This window comes from Anopheles ziemanni, chromosome X (assembly GCF_943734765.1).
Source record: "Anopheles ziemanni chromosome X, idAnoZiCoDA_A2_x.2, whole genome shotgun sequence".
Lineage (NCBI taxonomy): Eukaryota > Metazoa > Arthropoda > Insecta > Diptera > Culicidae > Anopheles > Anopheles ziemanni.
Window position 1 is genome coordinate 3,251,947 of NC_080707.1, and position 19,476 is coordinate 3,271,422.

The window sequence follows — 19,476 nt, forward strand, 5'->3', positions numbered from 1 at the left end:
TGACCTTGGCAAGGAACGCCCAGCCCCACCAGAGGTATGGCCATCTTGTTCTGGTGCGCAGCAGCGCTGGTCACCGTACACAACTACGGATCTGCTGGAGTAGCTGGAGAACGTTCTGGCTGGCCTGCTGGAATGGTTGTGGAAGGAGAATGAGTGATGGTTGACGAGCTCACGTGAGGGATATAACTTGGCAGGATAGATAGCTGAGGCAGTTGAAACATAAAGCTCCTGGTGGGACAAAGAAGGAAGCCAGAAGTTACGTACTGCTAGTTTTCATGCTCAGGAGTTAGCGTCAAATAAGTTGCCCAGTGGTTCGCGTTATGCAAGACGAAGGTGGAGTTGTTCAGAATTGTGTCATATTGCTCAAGAATAGTGATTCCCACGACAGGTGCATCTTATTTCACACGCTTTTCCAACCCCTTAGTATATAGACCAGTGTAGTGTTCCTGAGTTCATTCCGGAGTTTCCTAATTGTCTAGAGGGGGGGTTCCTCTTGTATATCCACTTGGCAGAGGCTCGGTTCATCTCGCGACGGGCTAGATGGTTAGGGTGTACGTCGACGTCCGCGTTCAGCAAGCAGTAGTGACCTTGGCCCAGCCAGTTGAGTGTAAGTAGCGCGCAAACATGGCCGAACAGCAGCAGCGGGACTCGCTGTGTCCGCGTCTGATCGACTACCTGGCGATCGTCGGAGCCCGCACCACACACATGTCCCGCTCGGGGACGGGAAGCGCGGGCGGGGCGGCCGTAGTTGGTGGCAGCTCCGGTAACCAGTCGTCCGTACAGGTGGGTCGTCGCGCCGCACGTCGTCGAACCGGGGGCTTTGGGACACAATGATGGGTGTGCTTTCCCTTTCCAGCTGCCGGAACTGCTGCGCCGCTATCCACCGATGGACCACGACGACTTCCCGTTGCCGCTCGACATGGTGTACTTCTGCCAGCCGGAGGGATGCGTCAGCGTTGGGTCGCGGCGTACCGGCGCCGCCATCCGCGACACCACCTCGTTCGTGTTCACGCTCACCGACAAGGACTCGGGTAAGACGCGGTACGGTATCTGCGTCAACTTTTACCGCCCGATCGAGAAGTCGCAGGGACCGAGGGGCGGTGCCGGCGCCGGTGGGGGCCGCGGGCTGGCCGGAGCGGGAAGCGGAGGCGGTAAGCAGCAGGCCAACTCGTCACTGCGGCGCGAGTCGTGGCGCAAGAGCATGGAGAAGAGCTCGGACTCGGCGTTCTCGAGCGACTACCGGAGCAGCAACATCGCGCCGAGCGACTCCTCCGACCGGGACTGTCCGAGCCGGCGCGACTCCGATCCGCCGAACCACCAGCACCAGCCGTCGCTGCTGGGCGTGGGCGGGCCGTCGGCGGCCGACTCGGAGTCGGGCGGCAGCCACTCGCCGTCACCCCGCGCCTCCCGCAAGCGCTCGAAGGTGCGCAACCACTCGCTGACCTCGCTCTGCATCCTGTCGCACCATCCGTTCCTGTCGATCTTCCGCGAGTGCCTGTTTATCCTGAAGCGGCTCATCGATGCCTGCAACGACTCGTGCAGCCCGAAGCGCACCGGCTCGGGGACGGGGATGGGGGCGGCGGCGGCGACCACCGCTGCCCGCCAGGCGGTGCGGGACAGCGTGTGGAACGTGCTGACCAACCAGGCGTCCGAGGCGACGAGCGCCGTCGTGCTGCACGACGTGCAGGAGATCGAGACCTGGATCTTGCGGCTGTTGTCCGCGCCGGTGCCGGTGCCCGGGTCGACGCGCGTCGAGGTGGACGTGCTGTCCGGGGCACTCTACCAGCCGCTCGTCTTCGCGCTGCCCGACCACACGCGCTTCACGCTGGTCGACTTCCCGCTGCACCTGCCGCTCGAGCTGCTCGGCGTGGAGACGTGCCTGAAGGTGCTGACGCTCATCCTGCTCGAGCACAAGCTCATCATACAGTCGCGCGACTACAACGCGCTCTCGATGTCGGTGATGGCGTTCGTGCACCTGATCTATCCGCTCGAGTACATGTTCCCCGTCATACCGCTGCTGCCGACCTGCATGGGCAGCGCCGAGCAGCTGCTGCTCGCACCGACGCCTTACATCATCGGGCTTCCCGCGACCTTCCTGATGTACAAGAAAAACTTCCGGTAAGTCCCAGCGGTGGTGTCTGTGTACCAGACCCGGCTCTAACTTGCGCTTCCTCCTCCCGCCAGGTTGCCGGATGACATTTGGCTGGTGGATCTCGACTCGAACAAGCTAACGCCGGCGTCCGGCGACATGGAACCGGTACCGATGCTGCCCGAACCGGAGGGCGGTATCCTCAAGAATCACCTCAAACAGGTAACGCATCCATATCGCGCACATTCCCTTCCATTTGTACAACTAGTTGAGACTTGATGTCTGTATGGATACAAACACTATCCACTGTTGGTAAAGATCGGGCGTATTTGGTAACAAATACGTTGTTGCTTCAGATGTTGAGGACTTGTTCATTGTTGAAGCTTCCGTTCCATGTGTGCTATGTTACAGTATCTAGCAAACGCACCATGAGAGTTCCTTATTGACGAAGTACACTACAACTCAGACCTACGGAGTTGTCGGGAAGGGGTGCCAAATTCCATCACATGCAGATTGGGATCCATTCTGGCTTGTAGAAGTTCCTTTCCTGAGCCGCTCTTCCGTCCGTGACGTCTATTACCCAAAGTTTCAAAACTCAAACTGAAACTCCAGAAAGTTACTAACTAGCGTCGTAGTGTTGAAGTGCAGAATAACTACTATCGTCCAAAGAATCAAAAGTTTTCAAACAATACATTAACGTTCAAACGTCAAACGACTAGGAATCTTTTCCCCAAACAAGCTGATGTCCTGACGCTCGGAGGGACTATTTGCTTCCACGTTGTTGCGTCATGCTGTATTCTCGAAGCAGTTCATCGCCCCCCCAGAATGGTGTTATTCAGGAACGAATGTCAATGACAGGGTTGGAATTCGGTGTGGGTTGGCATTGTTTTTTTTTTTTGTGGTAGATTAAATATCATCGTCCAATTAACACCTCTCCGTCTTGGGGACGTAATTATGTCTGCTAATGTTTGTTATCATAACCCATGACTGTTTGTTTCTCGCTTTTGCTCGCAGGCGCTGAGCTCGATGACGTCGGGAACGCTGTCGTCGTCGTCGGCGGCCATATCCACGCCATCCGTACCGAAGGCGGGCAATGGTAGAGAGAGCTTTGCTGCCAACACGGCCAACGCCACCACGGGCCTGGCGCTGCAGGCTCCAGCGCCGTCGGGCGCCGGATCGAATCACCACCATTCCGCACCCGGAGCGCCCGGAGCGGGATCGTCGCAGCAGCTGAGTCCGGTGGGTGGAGCACCACCGGCGCCGTCGGCCAGCCCGAACCCGCTGATCTTCGGCGCCGACGTGGACTCGGTGGACGTGGCGACGCGGGTCGCCATGGTGCGCTTCTTCAACTCGCAGAACACGCTCGCCAACTTCACCGAGCACACGCGCATCCTGCGCCTCTACCCGCGCCCCGTCGTCGCCTTTCAGATCAACAGCTTCCTGCGGTCGCGGCCCCGCACCTCCGCCTTCCTCAACCGGTTCGCGCGCACGCAGGCCGTCGAGTGGCTGGCCGAGTGGTCGCTCACGCCCTCGAACGTGGCGTTCCTGCGCGTGCAGACGGGCGTCCTCGACCCGGCGCAGGTCGGCGACAAGCCGAAGTGGTACTCGCACACGCTCAACCCGATCCGGTTCCCGGTGTGGGACGACGGCAGCTCGCTGAACGTGGCGCTGAAGCGGATGCTGCGCCTCGAGAGCCAGCCGACGGACGAGAGCGGCTCGGACTCGGAGGGCGCCGACAGCACCAGCTCCAGCTACTCGTCGCTCAGCGACTTCGTGTCGGAGATCGTGTCGTCGGACCTGTCGCCCAGCCTGCACGAGGTGTACGCCAACCAGCACCACCACCAGCACCATCACCACGTCGCACCGAAGAACCTGTCCTCCAACCTGGACCCGCGGCTAGTCTACCGGCCGCCCAGCTCGTTGCGCTTCCCGGAGGGCATGCGACCGCCGAACGCGAAGGAGCTGGTCGACACGGACGCCCACGACTCCGGCGGTTCCACCTCGTCGAGCCAATCGGATCTCAGCTCGCCCAGCTTCAACCGCGACTCGGAGTTCGAGTTCAACCCGAAGACGCGCAACGAGGTGCACCTGGTGGTGAAGCCGGAGCGCGAGCACGGCAGCTTCGAGAACGAGTCCGACTCCAACTCCACCACCACGCCCAAGACGATCGTGTCGAAGGACAGCGGCGGGTCGCTCGAGGCAGCGACCAAGCCGGGCCGGGTGGCCGGCAAGCTGAGCAAGATCCCGCCACCGATCTCGCCCAACTACGGGCGCCAGCAGAGCGGAGCGAACCTGCTCGCACGCACCTCCAGCTCCGGCTCGACTGGCTCCGGCAGCCATCCGCCATCGCTCGGCTCGGCCGGTTCGCAGCGCCAGAGCTCGCAGGGCTCGCTGTTCGAGGTGCTGACGACGCAGGCAAAGGAACTGGTAAGGGAAACGACTCGCCAGAGCAGCCAGGACGGGCTGCTGGCGCAGATGGACAAGGTAAGCACGCACCGCTCGCGGCCACTTTCCGCCATTCCTCCTCCCACTCCCGTCGTGTGTCCGTGTGTTTGTTTACACTTCTCTTCCAGGATATGATTTACCCTTGACCTTCTCTCTACCATCAGCTCTCTAACTCTAACGACATGTTTTTTTCCACCTTCTTTCACCCTCTTTCTGTTGCACGCTCCTCGCCTTCCCCCCTCGTCCCCGTTGTCTGTTTACTTCAACACCAACCAAACACAATACTATCCCCAACATCCGTTTGTGGAATGTTCAGTTGAAAGTGCAGGCCAAGGAGATAGAAGAAGATCTCAAGATTCTAGCTCCCCTCGAGCAGGTGTGTTTCGTTCACGTTCGGTTTTGTTATACTTTCTTAGCATGGGTTTTTTTTTGTTACGCTTGCTTTGGTACCGGGTTTCGTTTTCGTTTCTCGCGCACTAATCTTGCCTACTTCGGTGCACTAATCTTGCCTACTGTCTCTAATCCATTGCGTGCGTGTGTGTGTTTGTGGGTTGCGCGGTGCTTTGCTCTTCTACCTTTGCACTCTGCAGCTGACCCTTCAGGCGAAGAAGGCGGCCGAGGAGGCGTCCAAGCAGGCACTGGAGGCGTCCAAGCAGGCGGCAGGTGTCAGCAAGAATACCATCGAGGACCTGACGTATGTCGGCAAGTCCACCATCGGCGATCTGACCAAGTCGGCCAAGGAGGTCGCGGCCAAGAAGGGGCTGCTGCAGCAGGGTAGCGCAGGTGGTGGTGGTGGTGGTGGTGGGGGTGGGGGCGCTGGTGGTAGCCACCAGCAGTCGCTCAGCTCGCCGACGGCGAACACGGTCGCTACCACCAACCAGTCGCTGTTCTCGTCCATCACCAGCGACTTCAATGGGATCGCACAATCCACGTCGTCCATGTTCTCCGATTTATTCGGGAGCAAGCAGAAGACCCAGCAGCAGCAGCAGCATAATCACCATCCACACCATCAGCAGCAGCAGCAGCATCAGCAGCATCAGCAACATCACCAGCAGGCCCAGCAACAGGCCCATCAGCAGCAGGGTGGTATATTGCAGCAGCAGCAGCAGAAGATGAAGGAGAAGCTGTCGTTCGATCCGTTCCCGGGGCGGAAGGGTCTGGTCGAGCGCAATCCACTGATCAAACACTCGGGACCCAAGCAGACGAAGGAGGAGATGCAGCGGATACAGAACGCGGAGCGTTCGTCCAGCAACTCGGAGAACCAGGGCTTCCTGAAGGATCTCGTCAACCAGGTGCTAGCGGGCGAGGGCGTCGGCTGGCTCAAGCTGAATCGGCTGAAGAAGCTGATGGAGGACGAATCGTACCGCATGCTGGTGCTGGGCAAGCTGAACCGCACTCTAGAGCGCAAGATAGGCCCGGACGACCACATAGACGATGTGGTATGTACTAACGCAGGTCTGTCTGTCGCACCTGCAGACTCCTGAAATGGTTTTTTCCCTCCTCCCACAGTGCATATCGAAGGCGGTCTACAAGGGAACCCTCAAGTGTCTGATTGCCATCACCCACGGGCTGGAGCACACGGTCAGCAACTTCGGGCTGGGTGGAATGGCGTCCGTGTTCCAGATGATGGAGATCGCCCATACGCACTACTGGAGCAAGGAGCTAGTCGAGGGTGCCGGCTCCGATATGTCCGCCAGTCTCCTCTCGAGCCAGGTACAGTACCTACCAGCTGCTACGTCGACGTATTGATTGAGCCTTAACGTTCGCTTGTCCCCGCAGAGTGTCAGTCCGCTCGGGAGTCGGGAAAACCTTCGGTCGCCCCAGAGCCCCTCGGAGCTGTCGGAGTGGATGCTCGGAGGGTCGCGCAAGAGCTCGAGCGCTACCACCGACCACCTGTCGCGCCACCCGTCGGAGAACGAGCACGAGAACCAGACGACGTCGGAGATGTTCAAGGATATGCTGTCACTCAAGCGGAATGTGCTGTTCAACAAGCTGACATCGTTCGAGTCAGAGGTAGGTATCGAGCCAACAGGGGCTCGCCTGGTCCACTATCGCTGTCGAACTGCATCTAATTAGTTAGTGTGTTCTTTGCCTGTCCCCGGCTCTACCAGCCGGGTTTGTTCTGTTTTGTTTCTTCACTGAGAAGTGGGATGTCCTTGTTGTGGAACCCCGGGAGTAGGCCGGAACTAGAACCTAGCGAGTTGAACTCCCGGTGTATGTGTACTTGTTTCTGCTCTATCCCTTTGCGATGCCACCTTGCCGTGGGATGCGATCATTCTGTCAACAAGTCTCGGGCAATTATGGTACCCTGCGAAATCACACTGTCGCAACCTAACCTCACTCTTACGGTGGCAGAGCACCGCCATTCACCTCATTTCTATGTACCATAATACCCTAGAATTGCGTTTGTCTGTGTGTATGTGTGTGTATGCTTGTGTGAGTATGTGTGAAAGTGCGTGTTCGTGTTAGTTGGTTGAACTACTTCTTCGCTTCATGTTAAACTTAAACCTCCCTTCCCCGTATCACCAACTCCTGCGACGTCAAGTAGTACTACTCTGCAGATTCTGCTCTCAAATTGTTTCTATTACATATGTTTGTGTGTATACGCTTGAAATCTGTGTTTCCCATGCTTCTACACCACACAGGGTAGCATTGCGATGCAAGATTCATCTGGTACACTATCAGTCGCTAGTGACGTTTTGCCGCAACAGCAACCCTGTGACTTTTTGGCCGCCTCTATCTCGTGCCGCTCGACGGTGTCGGACACCGAGTACGAAAAGGTAAGTATCTCAACCCGCGCGACCGGTTGAGACATCCACATCCTCCTCACTTTCCTCACCGTTCACCCCACCCCCCGTTTCCGTTTCCGTACGTGTTTCGAAGTGGTGTGTCTTGTCGTCGGTTTTTGCATGTGTTACTCTCTCTCTCTCTCTCTATATCTCTCTAACATCGGGTTTTGATTTCCTGTTCCTCACTTCATATTCATACACACGTACTCAGCCGATCCGAATGGGACCGATGTATGTTTGAATCGCTGTACGCCTCTTTCCTCTTGCAGTTTCCTAAGAGTTCGACGCTGAAGGACGCGAAGAAAATGGCGGGCGGGATCTTTTCCGGCAAGTCGTCGCTGAGTGCCGGCTTCCGGTACACCGGTGGCAGCCTCATCCCGTCGTCCGGCTCGCCGTCGCCGGACGCACCGCGCGTGTACCTGTTCGAGGGGCTGCTCGGCAAGGAGCGGTCGGGCATCTGGGACCAGATGCAGTTCTGGGAGGATGCGTTCCTGGACGCGGTCAGCCAGGAGCGGGACATGATCGGCATGGATCAGGGTCCGGGCGAGATGATGGAGCGCTACAAGGCGCTGTCGGACTCGGAGCGCAAGCGGCTCGAGCACGACGAGGACCGGCTGCTGTCGACGATGCTCTACAACCTGACCGCCATCCTGGTGATGCTGAACGTGCACAAGCTGGAGATCAAGAAGAAGGTTCGCCGGCTGCTCGGCAAGAGCCACATCGGCTTCATCTACTCGCAGGAGGTGAACCTGCTGCTCGACCAGATCAACAATCTGGTAAGATGATCTTATATCCGCGTACGGTACCTCTGTTCCTAAATGCTTTGGACTAACCTAAAACTGTCGCGCTCTATTTCTGCAGCACGGTAACGACATCGATCTGAAGCCGCTCGGATCGCGGTTGCTGCATCGGCAGAGCTTCACGGTGCACCAGGGCGTGGATGCCAGCGGTTCGCTGCGCTTCATCGAGGTGCGGGACGACGGGCTGGTGCTGCGATCCGTCAACGGCAGCATCACCGAGCGCTGGTGGTTCGAGCGGCTCGTCAACATGACCTACTCACCCAAGACGAAGGTCCTCTGCCTCTGGCAGCGCAACGGTGGCCAGACGCAGCTGCACAAGTACTACACGCGCAAGGTAAGGGCGGCGAGACTGCCTGGGGGACTTCCGCGTTCTGCCATGACCAACGGCCACGGTTTGCTTTTGCGTTTGTTCTAGTGCAAGGAGCTGTACAACTGCATCAAGGAGTCGATGGAGCGGAGCGGTTGCGCCGGCCAGGCACCCGAGCTCGGCGGTGAGTTCCCGGTGCAGGACATGACCACCGGCGAGGGCGGCCTGCTGCAGGTGTGCCTCGAGGGTGTGGGCCTGTTGTTCGCCAACAGCAAGGTAAGCCCGGCGTGTTGCTCGCTCGCCTCCCCCCTTCCCCCCTCTCCTGTCATCTCGGTGTGTAACACATATATCCAGCGTATCTCTTGGTTAGCTTATCTACCTTTTCGTTTGACATCCATTCTGTGTCCCGTTCATGCGTCTCCAACTCAGTACTCTAACCACTAGCTGACCGACTGTTGCATCTCTACCGGTCGCACTCCGGGTTTCGGACCTCGCGTCTCGTTCTTCGTATCGTTTCTTACACGGATGTTCATAGTTTGAAGAGAAAAGAAAAATACCATTAGTGTACCATACCAATTCAATTCACCTGAAGCGACTCTGCACTCTAGCAGACCGAACCTCGTAGCCAAACTCCGTAGTAGTAGACCGAGGTTCGCTGCGACTAACTGGGCTGTTTTGTATCGGCTGGAGAATCGGTCTTCAACCCTATCCCAAACTACTGCTCCGGTCCATCGTTCCGTACATCCTTAGAGACTGTGTGAAGACCACAACCGGACTCTTGCCAAACTTTAGGACGAAGCAACTCTATCACAATTCATTCACATTCTTCCAAAACAAACCTGTTCCACGCAGTTTAAATTGGAACTGTTCGGTGGGCGACTCAAAAGTGTCCGTTCGCCGCCCTGTTTTGCGTTCCATGTTTTCCTCGCACACTACTCTTGTTGTGCTGTTTTTCCGACAGTTTGTTCCGGTGTTGGATTTTCATCTCACGAGGCCAACTGCTTGTAGCTGGCAGAAAGCACCACGTTTACTTCTTACGTTTTCGTTTACTTTTCACCTTGGTTTTGTATACTTTCATTTCTATTGTTTATGTTTAGACCAAGGACCCTCTCTCTCCCCTCACACTGTTTCTTTCTCTATCTTTCTCTCTCTCTGTTCGTCTGTCAACCTCTCGTTATTGTTGACAGTGGCTGGAAAGTGGGCAGTGATCAATAGGTCAGTAGGAAGAGAGTTAGAATAATGACCGACTTGTTGACTTGTTTACTTCGATAGTTTCCCTCTTTGTAGCAATCAGAAGGACTCTTTGCGTGACTATAAATTATTCGATTTAACGTCTTATTTTGCTTTAACAGACTTACTTTAGTATTTTTTCGTTATTTTGGTTTCTATTCGGTTTCTTCTTTTCAATTACTTTAAGGTACTCGGTTAACGCATGCCTTACTATGGTGTCTTATTATCTTTCACCTGAACAAAGTAGCGCAGCTGTGCGGGCATCTCGAAATCCTTCGGTAGTGGTTCAAGCCGAAACTATCGTTTATGCCAAGCCAGTTTATGTGCCATCCCCATTTCCCTTCAGCGTAGACGGATATTTACGTGAAGTATCGAGCATAGATCCGTTCAACTGTCAAGCTAATGATGCTGTATGACGAGAGGCGATAGCCAACACCGTGTGGCTTGTTCGTTTTACCGGTTTATCTCGAACGGCAACAAGCATCAAACCCAGTGCCGCCATAACGGCGGTGGCTAATGTATTCGTTCGTTTTCCATTTCCTTCCCTAGGACGTTTTAGATTTTCGATATGTTTTCCTTTTGGTTTTTGTTTTGCTCATTTATGTGCCTTCTTTTTCATTGGGTTTGCGTTCGTATATTTCTTCCCTCGTTTTTCTTTTTTATCTCTCTCTCTCTCTCTCTTTCCGTCTTTTTCTCTTTCTATCTCTTTCTCTCGCGCTCTTCGCATTGAGGGAAAATTGGTTTCGTTGTTTTCTATGAATTTGCAGTTATTTCTAAAAATACACATCTTTTCCAACGACTTGTTTTTCTGCTCACTCCTAGACATTGCCAAATCTTGTAGAAGCGATGGATGAATATATACATAGCTCTGAGTGTAATCTTTCCCAAGAACACTGCCTAGTCTAGCCAGTCTTTACCTTCCATGTTTACCTACTTGTGCATAGTAACTTTCCTTTTCCCTTTTTTTCTATACCAAACAGATCTGAGTAACAGGCAAGAGGAAGAAGAAAAACGAACTAGCAAAACAAAAGAGAAACAAACAAACAAAAGAAAAATCATGACGAAATTACAAATCGAAAGGCTTTTGAGATGGTCCTTGGGTGTGCGGGTAGTTTACGGTTTGAGTTTGAAAACGGCTTAGCTTTAGTTTGGGTGTTTTTTCCGTTTTCCATTTCCGTTTTTTGCTTGTTTCTTTCTCCCAGTTTCCGATTCGTTCGATGGTTTCGCTCTTCCGTTTGCTCTTCGGTTGTTTACATCTGTTTTCCTTCCGCCTACCCTTAACCTCCCCCCCCCACCAGCATCTTCGGTTGGCGACCATTTTATAAATTTTAAATTTTCCCCTAGCCAGTGCAGCCAGTGGTTGCTTGGTATGACAACGAGCAACCAATCGCTAGGAAAAGTATAGAGCATCACGTGCAGAAGCCCCGTTTCGTTTTTGTTTTTGTGCCAGGAGTAAATTTTTCGGAACCCGAAAAACGATTTAAAAAAAAACAAACCCCCTTAAAACCGTCCGTTCGGTAGTTCAGTTTTCCCGTATGCTTTCACGTCTCATCACATATGATTGTCCATATTTCGAAACCAGAGAAAATTTTACAAACAAAGCTCACTAATCATAATTTTCTTTCCTTTCTCTTTATTCCTCCTTTTTATCTGTCGAATCATCTGTTCTAATTTTGAATGACGAACAAAACAAAAAAAAAATAATAATAATAACAACTATCGATATTGAACCGATCGTCGTAAATTAATCAATCGTAAAAACAAACCCATTCGAACATAAAACACGTTGAAAACAAAAAAATCTGGATCATTTAACATTTACAATACTCATTTGCGGAAAGGACTTTGAGGTACAGTTACTTTTCTACTTTTTCTATTATGTATTAAAAACCGAGACATTTGTTACATCCAACTTGTCCACACTATTCACCCACAATGTACACGAAAGAAGATGTTTGAAGCAAAACAAACCAAAATAATACTAGAAACCAACCTAACCCCGAAAGTAGCCGTAAAAAAAACCGACATCCAACAGTAGTAGCCCATTTTCTGATTGTTGCTATATCTCTCTGTATATGTACGAAGTATCTTTTGCTTCCATTCACCCGATCAGTTGCTATTGTTCCGTTTCCATTCCCTCGGCCCCCGCCCGCTTCCCCGTCCATCCATCTCCGCTGCCCAATCCTTAATCACAAGCGCGGATCCACACTACACACACACGCACACACGCTCACCCTCATGATCGTTTGAGTGTTTTTCCGGGTTTTCCGTGGGTTCCCTACTTCCTACCGGATGTACTTTGTACTTCGTACCTCCTTTCGCTACACACTTCCCAGCTCCTCCTATGCGTGTGTGTGTGTGTGTGTGTGTGTGAGTGTGCGTGTGCTTGTATTCATCTGTTCGGTGCCGGGTGTATGGCGAAAGAACCGAATTTCCCCCTTGCCCCTCCCCGCTCCACTTAGCAGTAGAAACCCGCTGGAATAGCCAGTTAGGGGAAAGTAGGGCAATGTGAACCTGTGGGAGGATTTTGCAGAATCAACCACGACAGCTTGCCTTTTGCTCGTCGCTTGACGCGCTAGTTCCAAGTGCTGAGAGGTCAAAAAGGATTGATAAAACCATCTGTTTGGCAGCTTTGTTCTTGTTCCTCGCTAGCCGTCAGAGCCGTCGTATTGGAAGAGCTGCACAATCGGTCGGTAAACCAAGCGACAACGGAATGTCAGTTCTGTCCTTGCTTTTGTTAGCCTGTTTTAAATGAGATGAAAACGTGGAATTCTGTAAGCACGAAACCGATGCTGGTTTTCGTGCAATCTCTCCTTTATCCCCATGCAATGTGACAGATAAGCGTGCAACTGTAATTTTAAGATACGATAGAGTTATCAATTGAAGGGAGGCTTATTGTGCATTTCGCACGTACACAAGTTTAGTTTCAACAAACATCAATTTGTTACGAAACAAAGATTGTCGAAACAAAACAAAGCGTCTGTCAAAAGCTGCCCGGCGTCGGGGACCAGTTTAGACTCTACAGTTTTCACTTCTTATGTTCTTGTTTTGTTTTACTAAAGGTGTCACAATATCCAACCGTGAAAGGGGCGGGGTATTGTTCTTGAGCGGGTAACACAAAATGGTTTTTTCCATTCGCTTTGAGAGGGTACATATTGCCCCACCTTCTCCTACATGCTTCCACATGCTTCCACGGTCCTGCAAAGGCGTCACACTAACCACCACCACCACCACCATCACCAAGTGTGCCTTAGTTTTAGCATTTTCCTTCCCGATACCACCACCACCGCCCCTCCCCCTACACCCAACCTTAGATCATCCTCCAACGCGTTGTTGACGTTGAGCCACGTGATTTGATGCTGTATTCGTTTAGAAAGTAATATGCTATATTGGAAAAAAAAGACACACCTATGTTTTTCGTATCATATTTGAAGTAACATTGTATCGGGCTAGTGTTTATTGTTTCGAATCTTGTTTACTTCCCCATTTCCTTACTACACTTCTAGTGTTGCGTACAGTCGAGCTTCTATTAGCCTTTTTAGCCTAGTTATAAACCGGTCAACATGTTAGAGCTTTTCTTTTTTTCCCAAATTTTTATGTTCCCAACCTTAGGCCTTTTCGTTTACCGCATGCGTTCACCATTTTCGATTTTTTTTTCACTTCACCAGCGTCTTTGCAAACTAGGACTATTTTGGGTTTTGTTTTTGGTTTCGTTACCTCCCACCCTCCCCTACGCTTTTGTTTTTGTTTTCTACTTAGAAAACTCCACCTGTTGTAAATGGTTCAGTGATAATCACCCTTCGCTGCCACGGATGCCATTAGAAAGCCTGAATACTGTTTTATCCTTTTTGTAGCGTCATCATTTAAGTTTTCACTAATCTCTATCCTACGTAAAGTATGATTAGCCACAGTAAATACCTCCTTTTCAGTTGGTACCGACACGCGACGAACGAAAACCAAAACAATGAAGCTAGTAATTCATGCCCTCCAAAGCAGTACATTTTGTATTCTTTAGTTTGTCGTCGATTTTTATTGATCTTCCTTAAAAGAGAATGTGTTTCCGTTCCGTTTCCGTTCTCTCGCCTCTCTCTCTCTCTCTCACTCTCTATCTCTCTCTCTCTCACACACACTCTTGCTCCCGGTCGAGTAAATCGAAATGTCAATTAGTGCTTTACTGTGTTCTATTGTTTCCTTTTCGTTTCGTTTCGGTTTTAAACTTTTCCTTTAATGTATTACGAGAAGTCCTACCGTTACGGAGACCATCTCACAAGTTTATTTGTTTGTATGATACTCTTTTCGGAATGTTTTGAGCTTAAAAACTAAACGGACATATCATTTTCGTCACACAATTTTATCGATCGCTTGTGTTCAACTGAAAATGTTTTTTTTTAACTTTTTTTAATGGCCTTTTTATATACAACAGCACACAAGATACATTCATTCATACATACATACACACTAATATATAAAATCGTGATCGGCACGACTGTTACATGTAGTTGAAATCAAACAAAACAACAAACAAAAAGTTAATACCATATTACTAAGATACCAAAATTGGAAATTGCTGTTCTTATTTCTTTCACTCCCTTTCCCCTCCACAGACTCGTTTGGTTTTCTTCCCCTGAACAGTTTTCCCACCCTACAACCCCTTCCTTCCATGTGTAGGAAGCTTTCTTCTTTTAGTACTTGGTTCTGGGTTTTCCCCATATAGTTTTGTCATGTTTTCCTTCCTTCCTGTTTTACACCCACCTCACACAACACCTCCCCTCACTCTCCCTGTTCTTTTCCTCCCCGTTCCAAGTGTTTTGCGTTTTGGTTTTCGATTTACCATCCGTTCGGTTTTTTTGTTTTCTTCCATTTGCGTTCGTTTAGTGTCCGTGTTCGTCGTGACTAGTTTGCTTTTACCAATTAGACATAGCATTTAATAATAATCAAAAAAACAAAGCTACTGGTAACTAAGTTTTTGGTTTTTAGTAGTAGTGTTTGCTTATTTTTAGAGTAAAACGAAAAAAAAACCAGAAAAAAGCTCCCGCCGCTCGTCCGCCATTTTGTCCGTAGAACCCCGAGGCACCCGGGCGGAGTGGTTTGCGATGTAGGCGAGAAGGGAGTGTGTGGGAATAGCGTGGGTGACGGGAGGGAGGGCGGGGTGGGGGGTGGAGGGAGAGAGGCGGAAGGGTTTGGAGGGGCGTGGAATCCGAGCGCCCCCCTGTCCAGCAAAAAAGGGGTAAACAAGCAAGCAGTGGGCGGAAATAAAAAAAAACATGGCGACGAGTATGAGCAGCTGAAGTGGGCGAAGTATGGAGAGGAGAAATGCTTGCACCGAGTGTCCAGCCAATGCTTGCTTGTCTGCCCCATTTTCCCGCCCAGTTGACAAGGAGTAACAGTACTTAATCCAAAACCCCAAAACACGAACTGTCAGTTTTTGTGTGTATGTTTTCCGTAGCGCTTTTAGAGACGCACACCGCGTCACACACGAGAGATTTAGTGCAGCCTCCAAGCCACACACACACACACACACAACACACACATGCATACATACACACAAGCACACACACACCCAAACACAAAAGCATTCACGAACTCGCAGCAGAAGCCGAAGGGTTGGTAGTGCAACGTGGGTCTAATATAGCCTTTTCGTTCTTCTTGTTCCGGTGACCGCTTTTCCGGCTCGACGAAAATCCGTCCTTTCCCTGCAGTTCTTCATCCGGTTGAATCACATCCGGAAGTGCTTCACGCAGAAGGGTGGCGTTTTCATCCTGGAGGAGTACAGTAAGTAATCAAGCTGCGTATGAATCGGCTCCTCAGGAGCCTAACTCTCTCTCTCGCTCATCGATTTGTTTGTTTGTGTTTTCCTTTTCGCCCATAGATCCTAAAACGAGGCTCATCATTCAACGAAAGTATAAATCGGCAATGGTAAGGGCATAGGGTTAGGTCATATATTGGGAACAGCTGCACTGGGGAGGGTTTATCCATCACATTTGAGAACCTTCAGAACTGTCAGCACCCTATCATGATAACCTTTGGCCTAAGATAGATAGAACCGCAAGAAGGGTGGCCATCTTCGGGTTTTCCCTCGTTTAGCTCCAGTACGAGCTTATTCACCGTTTGCTCAACTCTTTGGGTTGCGCTTCAACACCATTGGCGCACGGTAGGCTCTGAATTGACTTATACAAGCTTCAGAGTCTCGAGCTTAACGCTGGTTACGCACTCGTAAGCCAGCTGTAAAGTCAATAAAGAGATGGAACGTGATTTGTTTGGAACTCTGCCATCTTTTCGAAGGCTGTACGATCTATTAGAGAATACTATTTGACTAGTCAGAGTGTCATACTAAGAAACAAACGTAGAATAGGTACCGGTTTAACTCCTAGCGTCCTACCGGATGATGACTAAGAACTTTATTTTATTTATTGAGGTATGACGGACGTTGCCGTATTGTATGACTAAGAACTTCATACGGCAATAATATATCTTACAACTTCACCTATCCACACAATTACTATCAGCCGAACGAGTTCCGTAGGTAGACGATCCCTTACGCCAAATAAAAATATGACTATCTGTCGTTTCGACTTGGACAGGTGTCAGAAGGCGGGCACAATTCGCTACCCAATAGTTTTCCTTGTGTTTAAGTCCGGTTCAGATGGCTTTAAATGAGTCGTCTTGACGCTGGTTTTGCTTCACCTGTAGCCCAAACTCGACAAGAAAGAGTTAAGGATAAGTTGTCAGAATCAAACCTGAGTGGAAAGCTCGGAAAGTGTTATGACCATGAATTACCAAAAAGCGAAGGCGTGCTGTCGCGTATTAGAATCGCTAGGTTCCAGCAGGTCAACACCCATCGTCAGTCCTATTCTGGGTCGAATCCCAAACAATAAACCCAGATTGGGCCCAATAGACGTTGGGTATAACTCAATGACTCAAGGCTGGAGAACGGAGGTTTACCTCCGAAGAAAGAAAGCTAGCCGGTGCTTGGTGTAGCCGCGGTGCATACTGGATAGAAGAGTGATGGGTGTTTGCGTAAGCACCGCATGCAGTAATGTTCATGTTGATTTAGCTTAACGACCGCCGTGCAAATACGCCACGCAATAGGTCACAGGCTACTACTCAGCCCCGCACAGTCGATGCGGGTGCGGTCAAACCAGTACTTGCAGTGTCTCGACTGCACTCGACACCGTTTCCGTTCCGTTCCTCTCGCCCCGATAAAATGGCAGAGGATGAGGATCGGTCGTCGTTGTTGATGTTTTTTTTTTTGTTGTTGCTTCGTTCGGTTTTGCGGCATCGCGTTTAACCTATGGCCGGTTCGCCAATCCGGTTTCGGCGCTCAATTAGCTCGTAAAACAATAGGCCTTAATAGGGAAGGTGCCCGGTGGCGGCACCGCTGTTGCGACACGTCCAAACGCTGCTGATGGGGCTGATTGCGCTCGTAACGTGACATAAGGCGATGGTGATTTATTGCATTTCCGCAACCGCCCGCCGAAAGATAAACCTGTCTTCGGTCTCCGGGCTTCCTGCTTGCTAGGCTGTTGTATACATTTGTCTCTCTCCCTCCCGCCCCCACGTCTCTCCGGTGCGTCCGTTCCAGGCCGATCAGATCTGCTACGCCGTGCTGTGCGTGTTCTCGTACATTGCCGCCGGGCAGGAGCAGCAAACGAAGCACCAGCACCATCACCACCAGCATGCCGGAACCGGAAAAGGTGCTCAGCAACAGCAGCAGCAGCAGCAGCAGCAGCAACAACAACATCCGCCTCAGAAGGTTCAGCAGACGCATCTGCCGCAGCAGAGCTCACCCAAGCTGAAGACGGTCGTGGGGAAGCCGCTCAGTCCGAAGCAACCGACGCAGCCCAATCCGAATCAACAACAGCAACATCCAACACAACAACAACAACAACAGCAACAACAACAACAACAGCAACCACCACAACAGTCTCCTCAATTGCAACAACAATTAAACCGGAAGAACTCGAGCACATCTCAGCAACAAACAACCGCTTCCTCCACCCCCTCCACCACCGATCCGGCCTCGGGCAAGGGGAAGGCGCCACCGACGATCCCGGCCCGGCCGCGTACCGCCGCCCCGCCCGCCCCCGGCAGCAGTCCGCCGGCGAGCAAGGCGCCGGTTCTGGCAGCCAGCGGCCGCGGACCCCCGCCGGCCATCCCGCCCCGCTCCAGCCTCTCGCAGCGCGCCGACTCGGTCAGCGTGCCGCCCGCCAACCAACAGCCCCTGCTGCGCCAGTACTCCGCCATCGAGCCGTCAACCCGCAACCCGCAGCCACCCACCAAGCCGTTCCCCTTCCGCTCGCTCCAATCGAAGCAGTCGACCGACGGGGCGGACCACAAATAGATACCAGCTTCCAGGATCCAGTAACACACACACACACTTACGTACATCGAAGGATGAAAGAATGAACCGAACGCAAGCGGATTATAGTGCGCTTCTCCGTCTTCAACTCCTCGAAGGTTGCGAACCTCTGACTTTTCTGTTTTTGGATTTCCATAGAGTCGAAACTTCAGTAACTCGTGTACTTTGATTTTTGCTAAGTAAAACAAACGATATTGGTGGGGAGCGAACTAATCTCGCGAGGGAAAACAATGTTGGGTGGACACTTTTGGATAAATTAATACAGTGTGCCCGAACAGATAAATAGATCTCGTCGGGTGCATTTCTTCTCTTCTTTTTAAGTCTCACATGAAGCTTTGGCCCTTTTGTTCCGCTTCCTGACAGTGTTGGAACACCGAAGCATATTTCTTTATTTCTAATGCTTTCTGGAAGTCAATTGTTCGTTCAAGAATTATTCAAATACGGTGGTTTTATAAATTTGCAATCCATAAGCAAAGTGTATCGCTTAGTTTGCAACTTGGAACATGAAGCACAGGGGATGCTGTCTCACTGTATGGTGTAAGCCAATACTTATAGCATTATCTGTAAACTCCCTCATATTTTGTCATGTAAACATTCTGTTTTTATGTTGGTTTTAAAATATTTTCCCGATTTGTTTGCTACTTCTACTGTTTGCCTGATGCGAGGAACACAATGATTTGACAATCAATCAGTTGCTAAATGGATTCACTTGCACCCCTTTTGGCCAGTCTTCTTTACGCCCCAAAGACACTTACTTTCCAACCCCAACAACATTCAAGTGATCTGTAAATTAATCGTACTTCAAACACTTCGGTGAAGGACGAACTGTTCGAAAAACAACCAAATGTATCTTAACTGTTACGGCGAAGTAGATAAAAGGTTTGAAGTAGGACTTCGTTGCATTTAAGTAGGAAAATAGGTAAACACAATTGATTGCTTTGATACTGGTGTCGAAATAACAACATCAAATAATCATTACGATAGAAAAAAAAAGTACAATTGATAGCAGCTCCAAATGAATAAAATAATCGACAAGAAGCTCCTCTGTTGACACCGACATTAAAGCTATGGGTAGATAATACAAAAAAAGGACCAAGAGACAGTCATCTTGTTTGGATTGGATTATTTCTACCAAACTAATAGTGAGATTCTGCTCGTTTGCTCTCTTCAAAATCAAATGTGTTTTTCTCTTAGCATCTTCGGTTTGTTTGTTTTGTTAGTTTTTCGAATTCTATTTGATTTCTTTTTTGCAAACACTTTGTTTAGCATCCGGTTAGCGAACTTAATTAGCGGGAGACGAATCAGACATATTATAATGTTGCATTTAGCGTACAAGCAAACAGTCCGAATGTGTGAAGCGAAAGCAAGCATAGAATTGATTGCAAAGCACCAGACTTTGCTTTAGGGGCCGTCGGGAAGCTTGTCTTTGCGCAACACGAACGGTGAGGAGGCGCACT

The 19,476-nt window shown here is 50.8% G+C and overlaps 1 protein-coding gene across 1 annotated transcript; it reads left to right on the top strand.

Moving 5' to 3' along the window:
* Positions 1 to 624: 624 nt before the first annotated feature.
* Positions 625 to 18,001, top strand: LOC131290548 (MAP kinase-activating death domain protein). The gene is made up of 15 exons (XM_058319703.1): positions 625 to 783; positions 857 to 2,118; positions 2,185 to 2,311; positions 3,104 to 4,573; positions 4,851 to 4,910; positions 5,125 to 5,973; positions 6,044 to 6,247; positions 6,314 to 6,547; positions 7,180 to 7,314; positions 7,593 to 8,099; positions 8,185 to 8,457; positions 8,539 to 8,706; positions 15,360 to 15,432; positions 15,530 to 15,576; positions 17,243 to 18,001. Exons 1-15 carry the CDS (start codon positions 625 to 627, stop codon positions 17,999 to 18,001), a joined length of 6,327 nt encoding a protein of 2,108 aa, XP_058175686.1.
* The last annotated feature ends 1,475 nt before the right edge of the window (positions 18,002 to 19,476 follow it).